This window comes from Melozone crissalis, unplaced genomic scaffold, assembly GCF_028551555.1.
Source record: "Melozone crissalis strain CALT ecotype California unplaced genomic scaffold, PUWL_Pcris_2 ptg000004l_1, whole genome shotgun sequence".
In the NCBI taxonomy this organism is placed as follows: domain Eukaryota; kingdom Metazoa; phylum Chordata; class Aves; order Passeriformes; family Passerellidae; genus Melozone; species Melozone crissalis.
The window spans coordinates 4283811-4300531 of NW_026535782.1; the positions used below are offsets into that span (position 1 = coordinate 4283811).

A 16721-nucleotide genomic window follows, 5' to 3' on the forward strand; every position below is an offset into this window, starting at 1 on the left:
ATCTATATTTTCCATTTTAAAAAATGACAGTTATAATTATAACACTTCCATGTTAGCCTGGAAAAGACAATGCCTAGCATGAAATGTAAAGATGAATGGCTAGAAAGCAGCTAAGCAATTCTACTAGAAGAATCTGGACTGAAAGATTAATGTTACTGGAGAGCCTTTTGATAAGTCTTCTGTCTTATTTCATGAATCACTTAAGCACATAAACCAAGGGTAGAAGTCAGGTCCACTTTCAGAGATGTAAGTTCAGGAATCTATGGTGTAGCTGTCTCCAGAGCAGTGGAATGGTGATCAGTCATATCATACCCAACATGAAGCTGAAACAGCACACAGGTTTGTGTACCAGTCGGTCACTGGAGATACTGTCACATTATGATATTACTGCAAGGTGGGTGACCTAGTGACAAAGGCCACAAACCAGCTCAGTTGCCAGTGTCCTCTTTGCCTATGTCTTCACTGGAAAGGTCTGTGTGCTGTTTTCTTGCGCAGGTTTGCAATAACAGGAAGCTAGACTTGATGACGCAGGGATCCTTTCCAGTCATGCTTCTTTAGTGGGACTGAAAAGAACATTTTTTTTTAAATAAGTTTTCAGTAACCTGTTGGCAGGCAATGGACTCCACAGAATTTCAAGTCTTTGGGAAGGAGCGTTGTAGCCCAGTCATTTGACCCAAAGGCTTCCAAACTGTGTTAGAAAAGTATGCCCCCATACAATATTTTTAACCTAAACTTTTTCATGGTCAAGCTGGCTTATCTATTCCACTCTAAATGGGATAGAACAACAGCATCTTTTAAAAAATAAATAATGCCCCTTATTTTAGAGTCTGTTGCCAGCACTGGTTTGGCTCAGCTTTGTCAGTGTATCTGAGTGATGTTTTCATCTCAGTTTTCCGGAGCAAGTATTCTTCACAACCTGACATTCTTACATTTTCTTATTGTATTCCCAGCTGTGCATATTCATTCACTTGTACACAATAAAGGCAGTGCTCAGGTTGTGGCAGACTGCTGGGGACAGTGCCTTTGACTGTTAAACCTGGGTTTCAAATGCTGATCACATTGTGTCTATCTACAAAAACATCTCCCTAGTGCTAAGCCCCATCCTTGTAGGCACAGCAAACCTGATAAAGTACTGCTTTCTTCTGAAATTCCTCTGCCTCTCACAACTTTTAAATTATTTGCATTAAGCTAACATACTGTACAGACCCAGAATTCGTTTGCTCCTTAGTGTTGGGACACATCAAATAAATGGGAAAAGTCAGTATAATAAGCTTCTTGGTGCTGTTTGGGTTTGTCTTCTCAATATAGGGAAGGAAGTTGGTAGGGAAAGGTAATACTTTTATTTTACCAATTGAAATATTTGTGATTCATTCTCACGTTCACTAATACAGATTGTTGAAATAATGCACTATGCTGCTGTGTACAGGGGATTTTATTGCACAGTCATAGTATAGAGCCAGTGCATGTCTTTCTGTATCTGCCTTTGCAATAATACCTGACTGAAACTAACCAGGCTTTAATCCCAGACTACACATGGCACATGCCAAATTCCACAGTTTATGAGGTGCCCACGGATGGCTCTGAGGGGAGATCTGTAAGTGAGAGCCGCTGAAGTATTTCAGCCATCTGTAATCCCTCCCATCCTGAGGGAGCAAGGCACCACTGGAGACACTTATGAGCAGTTTGCTGAAATAAAGTTTGTCATCCCTTTTTTCTGTTGAGGTCAGCAACAAGCTGACACTGACCAAAAGCTTTTGTGTTCACAATGTATAGACCTGAGTGCAATCCATAGCAAATGCCATTCCTGTCAATCACTGCTTTAGGTGGTGAGCCTAAAGCATCTCTGAGCATGCAGACAGCAATAGTCACAACAGACAACAGGCAACTTCTTAGTCCTCCAAATGTTTACAGTTTCTATTATTATTATTATTATTATTATTATTATTATTATTATTATTATTATTATCCCAGAACACTTTGTTCTTTCAAGTGAAGCTAAAGACACTTTTATAAGAAACTGACTTTAAAAAGACTCTATATTCTTCAACTGATATATTACAGGACATAATATATGTCTAAAGACAGGTTAGGTAGGCATATGGAAATGCAACCTTATTGATTCACAAAGCTGTTGAGACTTTAATTGAGTAGCATTAAGGAGTTCAAGTTAATGATGTTAGCTTTCAATTTAAACTCTCAGACTGAGAGATTTATAATGATAATTTTCATCAAAACTCCTTCTTGAGAGTACTACCTGGAAGTGGAATACTTTAAAGCTTCATTACATAAAAAGACATATATATATATATATCTGTGTTTGGAACTTAAATGGCCTGAAATGATTTTCATGTTTTGTGGGTTGGACTGATGTATCTCTGTCTCCCATTTCAGCTTATTCTTTGTAGGATTTAATGAACTGCAGGGAAAAGACAAATTAAAGACCAGAAGTGGATGAACAGCAGTCCATTATACAGTCAGTTTTAGGAAGAAGACACATTTTTAACCCCTGTTTTGGACAGACTTTTCATACTGATCTTCTGTGAATGTATTCTAGTTTGGTTTAGTGTATTCTACTGAACATAACCACGTAGAGAGAGAGAGAGACACCTACATTTTCAATTCTCCTCCTTGTCTGTGGCCCATTTGTTTCCACCAGCTCCAGCCAGGATGCCATTAGTCATGTGCAATGAACACAAGGTGGGAGGGGTTGGTGCAAATTCTCAAGATAAGACCAAAATGTTTTGCTCAGTGGGATTTCTCTTTAAACCAGGTCCCGATTACAAGGAGCTGGATGTTCACCTTCGGAGAATGGAGTCTGGGTTTGGCTTCAGGATCCTGGGAGGAGATGAGCCTGGGCAGCCTGTAAGTTATTTCTTCCTGATTTCCCTTTTACTTCCATATTCTATAATCTGTGTAAAGGCCAGAAAAATATTACTACATAACTGAACCCAAATGAACACCATGTTAAGGCTACAAGTAAAATTACTTTTATTCATCCATAAAAAACCCCAGGACTCTCAGGTTTTTCACATCTGAGAATTAAGATAGAATAAGAAGGCATTAAGAGGGAAACAGAGCATCACTCATCCCATTACTGCAGAGTGTGACCTGACATCTCTTTATCTAGACTTTTCAAAATCAAGTATAAGCAGAAGGTTCCAAAAATCCAATTATGTAAGACTATCCATAACCATGTTCAGAGCAGACAACTTGTACACAAAATGTATGCATGTGGTTAAATGACATGGTCAACAAAGCAGTTTATTTCCAGAAACAGAAGACCTTACCACAGAATGATAGTCAATGTTCCAGGTTAAATGACAACGTCATGTGAGGCAACAGGCATAAAAATGATAGCTTTATACCATTAGGAGGGAGGCACCCCTGTAACCAAATAACAGGTAACGAAATGAACATAGATGGCTTGCTAATAAAATATAATATAAAATAAATCTTATTCACAATATTTAAAATAAACAGTGTAGAAGCCCAGAAAATAAGGGTCAAATGTGCATGACGTACCACAAATGTATAAATATTTTTATAAGTTACTGATCCATCTAAATACTATAGTTTTGAGAGCAGGCAGAATTACTGGTCTTTCAGAAAAACTCAATGGTGTATCTATAATCTGACAGCTAGGACTAATCTCAAGTCAATAATGATAGTGCTTTACTATCACAATTTTAAGCAGTCTGAATCTTGTGTTACTACATTTCTGAGATAATGTATAATTAATTGTTAGATTTGTATATTCCCTAGTCAATTTATATATTCCATATTCAAATTAATACAGAATAGTATATTTGTCATTCAAGTCTTAAGGTTAACCAGCACATGGCTTTGAAAAACAAAGAAGCTCTTATATTTTAAAATTGTCAATATCTGTCAAAGTACTGATAAATCTTAACAGGAGATATCTTTACTGATATCTCCCATAATAAGAAAAGAATGCACTGTATTCTAAAAAACGATGCTTCAAATGCTGTTTGAAATTCAGTCTAGTTTAGAATAAGTGTTTTCAATGGTTTTTCAAATGTAAAGTCTAGCTGCTCAAAAGGACACCAAGACAACACTGCTTCATCCTCGGCACTTGCAGTGTGCCTGAAGCCCCTCTGATATGTAACTTCCTTCTGTGGAGCATGGCCCAGTGCACATAAAATGAGGCCACTGAGCCATCATCTGCACATTCTCCAAATGAGCATTTTTCATGTCCCTTCTGGACAGGCCAGCCAGTATAAATTCTCAAAGCACACATACTGGGTGAGGCCAAAAAGGAAACCTCTGAGGTGTTCGTGGAAATGTTTCATTTTATCTTTTCAGATTGTTAGGAAATGGCACTAGAAAGGCACTACCTTTAAAACCAGGCTGGCTGGAGCTTTGAGCAACATGGTGTAATGGAAGATGTCCCCATCCATGGCATGGCAGGGAGATTGGAGTTAGAGGAGTTTTAATGTCCTTTCCAACCCAAACCATTCTGTGTTCTAGGAAGATTTGGAAATCTCCTTCTACCTGCTCCAGAAAGTAATGTTTAATGGCATTTCCTATCTCCCAGGAATGACCAAGTGATTCTGGTTACAGGGCTGCTCAATATTTTGTGATATTTGGTGACAGCAATATTTGGTGTCTCCTTTAGTGCTTTTTTCATTACAAATGGATAATTAAGCAGTCGCTTGTTGGAGGTTTATGACAATCTCATGGGGAAAAGTGCAGCTCAAATGCCTTATCTAAAAGATGATTTTTTATATAAAACTGAATGATTTCAACCCAAAGGACTAAGAGAAAACTCGTGTAGCATATCTGATATTCTGGTAGCTCATATCCATAATACATGCCAGAGTTGTGAGAGACTTGAGTCTCTCAGGCTGCTCAGCAGTCCAGTAGAAAAGAAATTTTGAAGCAAGCTTTTTGCCCTGCAGCTACATGCATTATGCACTGAAGTATTACAGAGGATCAGCTCTTTCTAGTGTCTCTTCAGCAAAGGACTGACCTGACTTTACTGTCTGAAGTCAAAGAGCCATAGCTGGGTATCAAGGGCAGAGATAAGCACCTTGCTATTTTTGGAGAGCAGGACCAAAAATGCTGCCCTCTGTGAACCACCCTGTAACACATTTCACTGTCCTGTTGAACAATTGCTCTCAGCCTGCCCTTAGCCTCAAGGTTGCTCTCTCTGTTCCATGGTTTGCACACACAAAAGCATTTTTCCCCAAGACTTATCAATCCAATGGGCTTTACGTGTCTTTGCAAACATTTCTCAAAGTCCCCAGGAGTTAAGAAGAGCCTAACTTGAAGCTGAGGATTGTGCAAGGAAAAAAGAACTTTCTTAGAATTAAGTGTGGCAGTGCTGAGGTTTTCAATTCTCACTCCCTTGCAGTTGTCCATCTTGTTTTCACTGCTCAAATTTAACACCAATAAACACAACACATGTACTCTTTTTAGTGTCCCTCTATTTCGTATTCACAATACAAGACTTCTTAACTCTGTTCTCTCTCCTCCACTGCTTCCCTGCCCCCCATGGACAGCCCACCTGCAGCCACCCATTCCTTTCACTCCAGAAAAGCAGAAGCAGTTTTTGCCTGTTCTCCAAACCCCTGCCTTTCCCATGAAACAAGAACTGAGAAGCTTTGAAATTTTTATTTCAGCTCTCCTGCTGTGCCGTCAGGTAACACGGAACAAAAGGAAGCTTTTGTCTTTGTGGTTTGATACCTAAAAAGAAATGTGGATTCTTCAGCATAAGGCAATAACTTTTTCAAATAAGCAGAATCCAAATAACTTTATTTTAGAAGGATAATACTGACACTATAGAGGGACTGCAGCTGAGTTTCCTCCTAGTTATATCAGATACCTGGCATCTTAGAAGGAGAAAATGCTGCTGTACTACTCCACTTTCCATATTTGTGAGCATAAAAATACTTTTGAAAGGAAATACTTAAATTTATTGAGAAATTTCAAATATCAAGACTGTGAGTTGTGCTCTCAAATCTTATAATATTGCACTACAACAGCTATTTATCACATCTCCCACTAACTTGAGGATTTAGAGATAATCTCTGTTACAGTGAATTATAATATTACTGAAAGATTGCAAAAACACATAAATTGGAACTTTACTGAAGTTGCAAATTGCTGTCCCAAAGGGGAGATTTATTTTGCATATATTTGTGCAGCTCAAACTCAGAATCACAGGAACATACACATATTTTTTCTAAGAGTATTACCTTTTCAACATGGATGAACTGGGATTTTTCTCAAAAATGTCCTCAAGATATATGTTGTATTCTTTTTATTGTCAGTGCCAAGATATATTCTAGGTATCTTTCTACATTCTAAGACATGGAGCAAAATGTTAGGACAAGACCATGCCTTGGGAAGTTCTAGTTTAACAGTGATTAGACAGAGTTCAGGTGATTAGCTTGGATTTAGCCATCAATGACACTTAAACTTAGGTGAATCACCCTTTATGTGTATATTCTTAAATTTTGCTATGTGCCTGTGAAGCTACTGTGTTATGTTCAGAAAAACTAAAATACAAATTCAGATAATTACCAAGAATCACAAAGAAAGTCAATATCAAAGTAGATTAACCTGTATAAATTAGTAGACACAGGCTTTAATTTCAGATTAGGCTCTGCCACAATCATCTTAATCCCAGAATTTGTCCTGTTTAATCTCAAACAATAGGAGAAACTTTTCTTTTTTCTCTGCAACACACTCTTTATTACTACATGCCATCATCCTTCTCATTATGCATTCAAAGCCATCTCATGCCAGTATGGAACTGCATTTCAGAGATAATATAATCCTGATATATATTTTTCCAATTTGTGCTTTACATGTAGAATTGATAACTATTATGGCAACCTCTCAGCCATAAAACAAGAGCAGATACTGCATAAGAAAAAAATTCAGACACAGAAAATGAAAAAGTTAGGGAAATTAAGTTATTCTTGCTATTAAATATCCCAAATAATAGATATGGGAGCCATCATCTTGACAAACACATCTAGCTGAAGTGTTTAAAGTATGACTCTGTGCTTATGTTAGGAATCCAACACTGAGATGAGTAACACAATCACATTATATGGTGGACATGTGAAGTATCATCAATAATTACTTAGTCAGATCTAGAAAAAGTTTTTCTAGTTTGCTTTGTGTACCAATGACCTACCATGCTATGATCTGCATTTTGTTTTTACAAAGGTTAAAGATGCTCAAATTGTTTAATATTTTGTCAGGAAATTATGAAAAAACTGCAAATGTTCAACAAAGGAGGAAGCCAATCCCTACAATCTCCCAAGCTGTAGAGGGTTATCATCCATCTCTTCTCAAAATAACTAGGAAGAAATTCTTACCCATGTGAGATGCTTAATTCTCAAATGTTTTGAGAATACTTTGTGGATATCTAGCTAAAAGTAGCCTTGGAGAGCTTTTCTTCTGTCTGGTAAAGGAGCATAAATTCATATTTCATGGTTGAATTTTGCACAAAGTATTTTCCAAAGCTTTGAGGTCTACTTTTTCACCATTTGAAGAACAGGATGGAGAACCTGAAACAGCCTCTCTAGCCACTCAGCCTGGTGCTGCTTAACAGGATCCCAGGAACGCCAGAAAGCAGGAAAAAGCTGCATCATGTTCTCTCTTTGCTAAGTTTTGAAAGCAAAAGTAAGCCAAAGGGAGGTGAAAAACTGGGGAAAATTCTCCAGGCTCCACAGGGGATTTCATTTAAACACTACGCTGAGATACTTGCAACTCTGCAGCTAAGACCACAAAAATGCATAGGCCCACCAGTGTGATTACCACATCTAGCCTTTGCAATTCATCATGAAAAGCAATGCTTCATAGCTTTTATCTTTTATTATTAAAAGCAGATTGTCACATGGCATGCCATATCCATCATTTTATGCTCACTCTCAGACTGAAAAAGAGAGCAAAAAATTTGAAACACACTCTGTGAATGCTTTAATATTCTTTCAAAGGGAGCAGGTTTTGTTTGAATCAATCTCAGCTGTTTTACCAGTTATTCCACAGGGAAAATATATGCATCTTCTTCTAGGAAATTATGTGAAATTATCTGCATATAAGGTGGAGAAAGTCATTACAAGGTTTTGGACAGATTTTTTACTAGTTTATATGACCCATACAAGCTACATTTAAAAGTCAGTTTGGGAAAACCACATCTGCCCAGAACAAGCTGACATTTTTTCCTCCTTTTTCCATTTTAACCAAGCACTGCCTGAGCAATCATTCATTAAGAGTAATAACATTTAACATAGTACTTCTTTTCCCCTAAAAAGCCCCAAAGCCAGCTCTGTGTAGTGGAGTCACTTCCACTGCTGACCTCAGGTATATGACTCCAGGTGCTTAAATCACACAGCAGTGAAGAACCTTTGATAAGAAATACACAGACTTGATAATTTTAAATAAAAAGACCCTTATATGGAATTAATCTTTTTAAGTCTTTGTTATAATGTAGTCTATAGAAACTCAACACTCCTTAGAGGCAGATTATCTTGATTTGAACATATCAAGCAGAACTCAGGTTAGGATTCCCTGGTGTATCTCTCCTGTGCAGATCGGAAACTGTGTTTTTGGGGTCCCCTGGATGGAGGAGGAATTGATGAATTTGACTCTATGTTCTTAGAAGGCTAATTTATTATTTTATGATATTATATTATATAAAGAATGCTATACTAAAACTATACTAAAGAATAGAGAAAGGATGCAGACAGAAGGCTAAAAGACAATAATTAAAAACTTGTGACTCTCTCTTAAGAGTCCAACACAGCCTGAGTGTGATTGGTCATTAAGTCAAAACAATTCACATGTTGAATAACCAATCTCCAACCACATTCCAAAGCAGCAAAACACAGGAGAAGCAAATGAGATAATATTGTTTTCCTTTTTCTCTGAGGCTTCTCAACTTCCCAGGAGAGAAATCCTGAGTAAAGAGGATTTTTCAGAAAATATGATGGTGACAGGAAACACCTTACCTTCTTACCAAAGACGAGAAAGCATCTTCAGTCATACCCACGAGAGGACAGCCCAGCTTTCAGACACACAGAGAGCTCTTCATGTGTGCTAAACCACTAGCTTAATTTCACAAGAAAGAGAAAATCACTGCAATATTCATTCACTAAATTGGAGGCTCAGTGCAATATATGACAGGATTTTGTTTCTTGCCTAGATTCTCATTGGAGCAGTGATTGCCATGGGCTCAGCAGACCGAGATGGCCGTCTCCACCCTGGTGATGAGCTGGTGTACGTGGATGGGATTCCAGTGGCCGGCAAAACCCACCGATACGTGATTGATCTGATGCACAATGCCGCCCGAAACGGGCAGGTGAACCTTACTGTGAGGAGAAAGGTGCTACCCACGGGTGAGTGAAGGCTGGGAAGGGCGAAAGGAAAAACAGATCCCAACACTGGCACCACAAACCGGTGCTGTTTTAAAATAATAGAGGAAATCAATGTGAATGTTTATGTCATTTTGAGGAAAGAATTATTGTAAATATGTGTCCCTTGTTCCTCTGGCAAAAACAACTGTGTGTTGTTTCCTTCAGAAGTGGAAACATACTGGCAACCCTGGTGTGGTGATCATAAGTGCTCTGGGATTGTTCCATGCTGTCTTGGTCTGTGCTGTCTCCTTTTGTCCACTTTTGGGACTAAACATTCATCTAAGTTAAAGCCATTTGAGCTGACTGTGTCAATAAGAGAAAGGCTCAAAGACTGTTAACTGTTTTAGGGCAGGAACTCATTTCACTCTTATATGTGTTAAAAGCCCATTTCTGGTCTCACTGATGTCATCTGGAATTTCCCACTGAACTGCAATGCAAGCTGGCTGAAAATCTTCTGTAGGGCACAAGGGCTGGATTCTTCTGTCAAGCAGACATATTCAGAAAATGAACCTAAACCACTATGAAGTATTTGTAGTAAATTAGATGTTTAAACTAACTCAGTCTCAATTGCCGAAAAACATCAGAACCTTGAAAAATGCATGTGGCAGCATCTATTAAAGCTTTAATGGGATAATTTGATGACCTTCCATTACAACCATTACTTACTTGAGGAAAGAAGTCTATTTAAGAACTTTTAAAACATTTTTGGTGAGTACACCTGCCTGAGGTACCAGAAATGAGCAAAACCACATTCCCAGCCTGTCCTGTCTTCCGCCTGCCCGTGCCCCAGATCCACTGTCACTGCCTGCGCCGTTCCCCTTCGCTCCTGTGCCAAAACAGCCGCCCTCCCACTCACCTTCGTCTTCGCAGTCCCCCTCCCACTGCGGCACCGCAGCTCCCTGCCAGCCGTGCTCCTGCAGGACTGACTTTCTTCTGTTACTGACTCCAGACTCCTCCAGCCAGAAAGGGGCCCCCGCGCCTGGTGCGACGCCCCCTCGCAGCTCCCCCAGCGCGAGGAAAATGGCCAATAACCAAGGTAATGACGCCGAGCCCTCGCCGCCAGCGCCGCACGCACCGCGGGCAGGGCTGGCACGGAGCGCTGCCGGCCTTCCCTGCTGCTCCTTAAATATTAAAGACTCTACCAGCCACTCTGAGATCCTGGTGCAGGCAGTAAGCAAGCTGGTAAAACACCTGAAGTTATTCTTGGGCCTTGAGAGTGCCACACCAGGGAGCGTGGCGTGTAGCACATTAATGTTTGAGCATTTCGGGAGCTGAACAGGGTTTTAATGTGGTGTGTTACAACATAAGCTCTGTGGAAGAATTTAAAACAACTGGTGTTGGGTGTGACTGAAAAAAGCTATGCTAATACATCAGGGCAATTGATTTCATGGGAATTTCTCACGAGCATGAATGTATACAACAGAGGGATCTGGGGTTTTCCTTACCTGTCTGTAGCTGATACACGTATCTTAGCCGTCACCTGGAATTACCATTTTGTACATATACTTACCCAGATCTGGAACAGGAAATCACAATTCACAAGATCTGGAAAACAATTTGATTAGGAAAATGTGATTTTTGGATTGAAATGCCATTTTTTCACAGGCAGGAGCAAAATGTAATTTTTGTGATGAGTATCTATTGTACAGTTGACAGTCAAATAGCCATTTAAGCTTTTCCTCCTTTTTTATTCTTTTCCTATATTTAATGACATTCAATTGCATTCTTTCATGGCCAGGCCAGCTCTTGGTCATTCTACAGGACAAGAGAATTTCCTTTCTGTTGCAGCCATAATGACATAAACAATATTCACCTTTCTGAAACACGACAGCCAGAAAATGAAAACTCTCTTGTCACTGACTATGGCATTTAGTTGCAGATTTGGTTCAATAACTCGTAGAGATTTTCAGGAGTATAATAATTGTTTGTTTTCCTTCCTCTTTGTACTCTCTAATTACTTTATTTCATAGTTGCAGAAGGACTACTAAAGGACACACCTGACTGAGAAACCAACAGCTTGTCCTTGGATGCTGTTTATTTTATTAATATATACACACACTGAAAATCTAATTTGTAAACTCTCTACCTAGGATGTATGTGTATATGTGGGAGCTCCTCACATGTTCAGTAAAATTACTCTGCCACTCTTGTTGTTCCAAACAGAAAACATAATACTTACAATTATCTGAAATTTCTGTATTAAAACTGTCAATAAGTGCTGATTTATGTAAACAATTTAGATCTACAAAGAATATAAATCTTTTTGTTTCCATCTGGAAGTGTAAATTTACTGTTTTCAATTGCCAAAATGCTCACACTAAAAAATATGTAATCCCACAAGCTTTAACTTGTTTCGTGTTCTTGTTACTGTAAAGCAATACTAAAGTGTACATGGACTCCATTTTCACTTCTGCCCTTTTGAACTTGCCAAACAAGAGCATCTCCAAACCTTTAAATGACCTCTGCTTCTGCCATGACACCCACAGAAAAACTACTTGTGATGATTTTGCATTGTATAACAGCTCTGCTCTTTGAACATTTTTTGAACAAGCTAATCAACTCATAAGAAGAACATTATGCAGCTAATCCTAATTACTCTGTTAGCTCCCTGCTTAAATTCTTGTAATCCAAACACAAATAATTTTTTATTGGATTAGACAGTCACATTTTCCTCTTGATGACAGATCTACCAGCGGACAAGGGAATAGCGCCTGGTGATGGTTTTGCAGTCCAGATAGACACTGTTTCATACTTTCCTCTCTTGTAGCTAGTGTAGCAGTCAGTGTTCATGCTTGCTTTATCTGATTGCCCTTGAATGCTCTGCATAATTGTGTAGATTCCTGTCTCTCTGCATCTATTACAGCTCCTAGTTTAACACTTGGGGTAGTCTGCTCTATAGACAGTCAGCTGTACTCACGTTGCATCAGTAAATGTACTGCAAGTCACAGAGCCACCGAGCGAGTCAGGCTGTGACACTGGTGTGATTTATGTTGCAGGAGAACCCTGCCCAGAGAATGGCAGAAGCCCAGGCTCGGTGTCTACGCACCACAGCTCTCCAAGAAGTGACTACACCACCTATGCCAACAGCAACCACGCCGTGTCCAGCAGCACGGCCACGCCGCCCGAGGGCTGCGCGTCGCACAGCCTGCAGAGCAGCGACGTGGTCATCCACCGCAAGGAGAACGAGGGCTTCGGCTTCGTCATCATCAGCTCCCTCAACAGGCCCGAGTCTGGCTCTACCATAAGTGAGTAAAGCAGCTTTTCAGTTCATAGCTCTCCAAGTTTGCCCCAAATAAAATTTAAAAAAACCCATTGCCGCTATAGGACACAGAACAACACGAGCGCGCACACTGCTGCTTTCAAGGTGAAGAAAAGGGAAATTTATTTTCTGACTCCAACATTTACAGTTTTCTAAAAGTAACAGTGAAAGTGTCACACACTGGACAAACTAACAGTCTATCAGATTTCTCTTCCTCTATGAAGGAATGCAAAACAATAAGTTATTTACAGAAAGTGTGAGAAAGTTTGTTACAAGAATGCTTAGAAAATCTTAAAAAATCAGGGCAACACTCCACAGCAATAGTTTATTTAAACCTATCTATTTATTTAAACCTATTATTTATTTAAAGCTAATAATTTATCACAGCAGAGACTTAAACTGAAGATACTTTCAATGTTTATTCAGAGGCACTGCTTGTTTTGTCTTCAACAAAACCAAAAGTTATTCTGTCCTCTGGAGCCCTGTGCTTCCCACACTTCTTTGGCTATCAGAGCAATAGAGGATTCACTCACAAAGTGGATTTTGTCTGTTACTATGTCTCAAAGAGACACTGCAAGTAACAAGTAAGGTTATGTGAATAAATTATTCTCCTACATGGAACTTAATTAGATTTTTTTTTACAATCAAGATGAAGTTCAGCAAGTTGAAAAAAAGCTTAGATCACAGCAAACCCTGTGACAAGAGCTGTCCAATTATGGGACTGCAGGAGCAACTAGAAGTTGGGAGAACTTCTTAAGTGCAGGTGATGAGAGGCTGATTTAACTGGGTGGAGTAAAAACAGCATAAAAATTACAGCTGAGTACAGGGGATAGGTGTAACTCTCTGTACTCTGTAGTACTCTAAAGGCAAGATCTGCCCTTAATAATTACAGCTCACTTTCTGTTCAGAGGACTGATTTTCTCTGTGAGTCAATTTTATTGCTTTAATATAGACATCTGGTGCCACTTGAGCTGTCCTGGGTACATCCAGGGAGAGATCAGACAGGAGTGACATGGGACCTACAGAGGACTCAAACCCAGGTAGTGGCAGCTGCAGGCACAGGGGCACCTTTGGGTGTTTCCAATGACATTTGACCCTGAGAGCTGAGCCCTCTGGAAGAAGGAAGCAAAGAAGGCTTTATGTTGAGAGACATCCACATGCCCCACCAAATAATGCTAACCACAACTGAAAAAAACAAAAGAAGGGAGATTTATCATTTTTCAAGTTGAAGCCTAGTACAATGCTTCCTCTACACTAAAATATGTTTTGAAGGAACTGAGTTTTTGCCTGAAACTGGTTCCTGACAAAATAAAATCACAATTTCAACTTCAGGGCCAAACACCATTCTTCTAAATTCATACCTGAAAAGCAGCCAAGAGAATACTAGGGAAACCTTATCTCACAATAGCAAGTTACCTCAGAAAACTTTTTTGCAGTATTTCATGATCATGCAGTTATTAAAAAAGTTGCTTTTCATGCTACCTCAGCTGAATTTTAAAACTCCATGACTGCTGGAATTAATATTGTAACAAAACCATAGCTAATTAGCCTCTTGAGACTCTGAGTTTTCACATTACTAAATATAATAGCCAAAGAACTGGAAGTTCTTTTGCAGAAGATCAGAAAAGAAAAAAATAATCAATTGTGGTACATATATGTTAATCAGTTAAGTCAGTCATGATTTTTTTCATGAAAATTATTTTATTGAGAGAATTTCTGGTTGGGGCAGATGGCGAGGGAAAGGGGAGAGAAAGAGAAAACCAAAAATTCTGTGACTGGAATAGTCTCTTGAAGACTACAGACCCAGGTTCAAAATCCTGCTTTGCCTCCTGCCCTGCAACTTCTTCTTTCAGTACTTTTCTTTCTCCACAAGCAACTGTGTAAGGAGTGATTTTTGATGCTCAGTTGAACACCTCCAATAGTAAAGGGAAATGACAGCCTGCTGTGGAAGTGACAAGAGAATTTAATCAAATAATAACTGCATGGAATTTCAGTGATCCCCAAAAGTACCAAATCCTAAGTTTACAAGAACAGTGAACAAAAAATTACATTTGCTGTAGACAGTGACAGAAAAGAGAAGAAAATACCCTTCCTATATAAATTCTGTTACAAAACTGTAGTAGGAAAAATATCTTGAAAATTCCATCATCTGTCATCAGTAATGAAAACAATCTAAAAATTATTGACTCTTTCTAGAGTAAGAGAGGTTATTCTCTCTACTTAATATTTACTTGGGTGAAGTCATTTAAGCTTTGTTAACAGGAGCGCAGCCAGTAGATTGAGGGAAATGATGATACCCTTTTACTCAGCACTCACTGGCATCCTTTCAGAATACAGCATCTAAGTTTGGGCCCTTTGGTAGAGCAGAGAAACTCTCCTGAGGTACATTCTATTTTGAAATAACACAAAATCCTTTTATTGAAATGCACAATCAGAAGTAGAAAGCATACAACAGTAGGAAAATATCAAATGGATATAGGAATATCCAAAATATATGATACATCACTATCAAAATGTGGACCTGCATGGCACCATGCTAGGTACTCCTTCTGATAGCAGCAATATCTTAATTGGGTGAAATATTGTGCTCTGGTTCCAGTGTCCCTTGTTTCAGAGGCAGGGCACTTGTTGCCAGTTCGTGTCCCCATGTGGAACAGAATGATGTTATGCAGACATGCATGCACAGAGTAATGTTAATGTTGTAATTGCAAAGCAATTCTGAAAACTTCAAAATGGGCAAAATAGGTGAAAAAAGGGAGCATCATGTAGTGCCAGTGTTAGGAGGAGCAGCACCCAGGAAGTTGTCTCACTGGGAGCATCCTCAGGGCAAAGTGAGGAAGGGTTCCTTTGATATAAGAATGTTTATTTCAATAACTCTATTCCCTCCTCTACTTTCTCGCAAAAGCAAACGACTTGAGGTGTTGGAAGAATAGGTATCATCACCACTATTACTCAGGAAGGCAATTAATTATGCACTGACAGTATTTTCCTTGTTGTTGAAATCAGACTTACAAACTGTGTTTTACAGTCCAACAGATTACAAGAGCTCTTGTGGGGTACAGAACAAGCACTTTGTGTCACCAGGTGCTTCAAGCCCTGCTGAAATTGAAGCATCATTCCAGCAAGGCTGCTCCTGGCTACAGAGCTGCAGGGTCATTGGTTTGCTGCTCTGCATTTGGGCTGAAGCTGGAGGGGTTGCACAAAGCTGTCCTGTTTGCCAGGAGAGTTTGCTCTGTCTGCAGGACCATCCCATGAAGTCGCAGTGCTCCTGCTGAGTCTCAAATCCCTTTTCCACCCTGTGGTGGGGTGTGGGCTGCACTGCTCCCTCACAGCCTCCTCTTAGGAGTGCTTCATGCTCCTTTGACCTGAGAATGAGCCATGACAGGCTCAGCAGCTCCCAGAACTACAGATGGAATTCTTTTTCCGAGAGGTTTAGGGTCCTGGTCAGCTTTTCTCTTGATATGGTTTGCAAGGGGTTTGTTGTTACACTTGGTTTATGGGCCTGCCTTTGCTGTGCAGAAATATTCAAAATACTAAATGCTGCTTTTTTACTATTGATAGACACAGAGTGAGGACAGACTACAGCCATAATTAGGAAACACACTAATTTTTCACATTTTGTGATGGGCAGCACTGAAATAGCTGTCAGTTTTATAAATTAACATTAAGTATTTTGGAGCCAGCCTTAAGAGATGAATGTCGTTTTTCCTTACTGGTACTTGCTTACACATCCAATTCTTGGGGCACACTTATTTTCCTGTGTCTATAATGGTAGAAATTTTGTTTCCCATTTGTCAAAGCATTGCTTGGGATGTTCTCTAATCCAGCACAGGGGATTATCTTGCACTGAACTACAGTTCTGATGTGGGGAGATCAGGAGTTGAAAAAGAATGACAAGGATTGAATGAAGAGATTTTACAGGGCAAAGCAGGGGCATAGGAAAGGTCAGCCATGCTTCAAAACTATCAGTAAAAAGAGATAAAGTGGATAAATAAGGAGCTGTGCTTGAGTGGTATATCCAGGAGCAAGTCATTTTGCCTAGTGCAGCACACAGAGGATCTTGGAGCGCT

General features: G+C 39.4%; 1 protein-coding gene across 12 annotated transcripts in view; it reads left to right on the forward strand.

Annotated features, from left to right (window-relative positions):
* Positions 1–16721, forward strand: part of MAGI2 (membrane associated guanylate kinase, WW and PDZ domain containing 2) — a 702246-nt gene that overhangs the window by 626671 nt on the left and 58854 nt on the right. For 8 of the 12 annotated variants that reach the window (XM_054273695.1, XM_054273675.1, XM_054273666.1 and 5 more), the window contains 4 exons: positions 2771–2862; positions 9182–9374; positions 10342–10428; positions 12389–12637. In XM_054273695.1, coding sequence (XP_054129670.1) covers positions 2771–2862; positions 9182–9374; positions 10342–10428; positions 12389–12637 — 621 coding nt within the window. The remainder of the gene's footprint in view (positions 1–2770; positions 2863–9181; positions 9375–10341; positions 10429–12388; positions 12638–16721) is intronic. The other 4 variants (XM_054273685.1, XM_054273706.1, XM_054273633.1 and 1 more) reach the window with 1 other exon arrangement.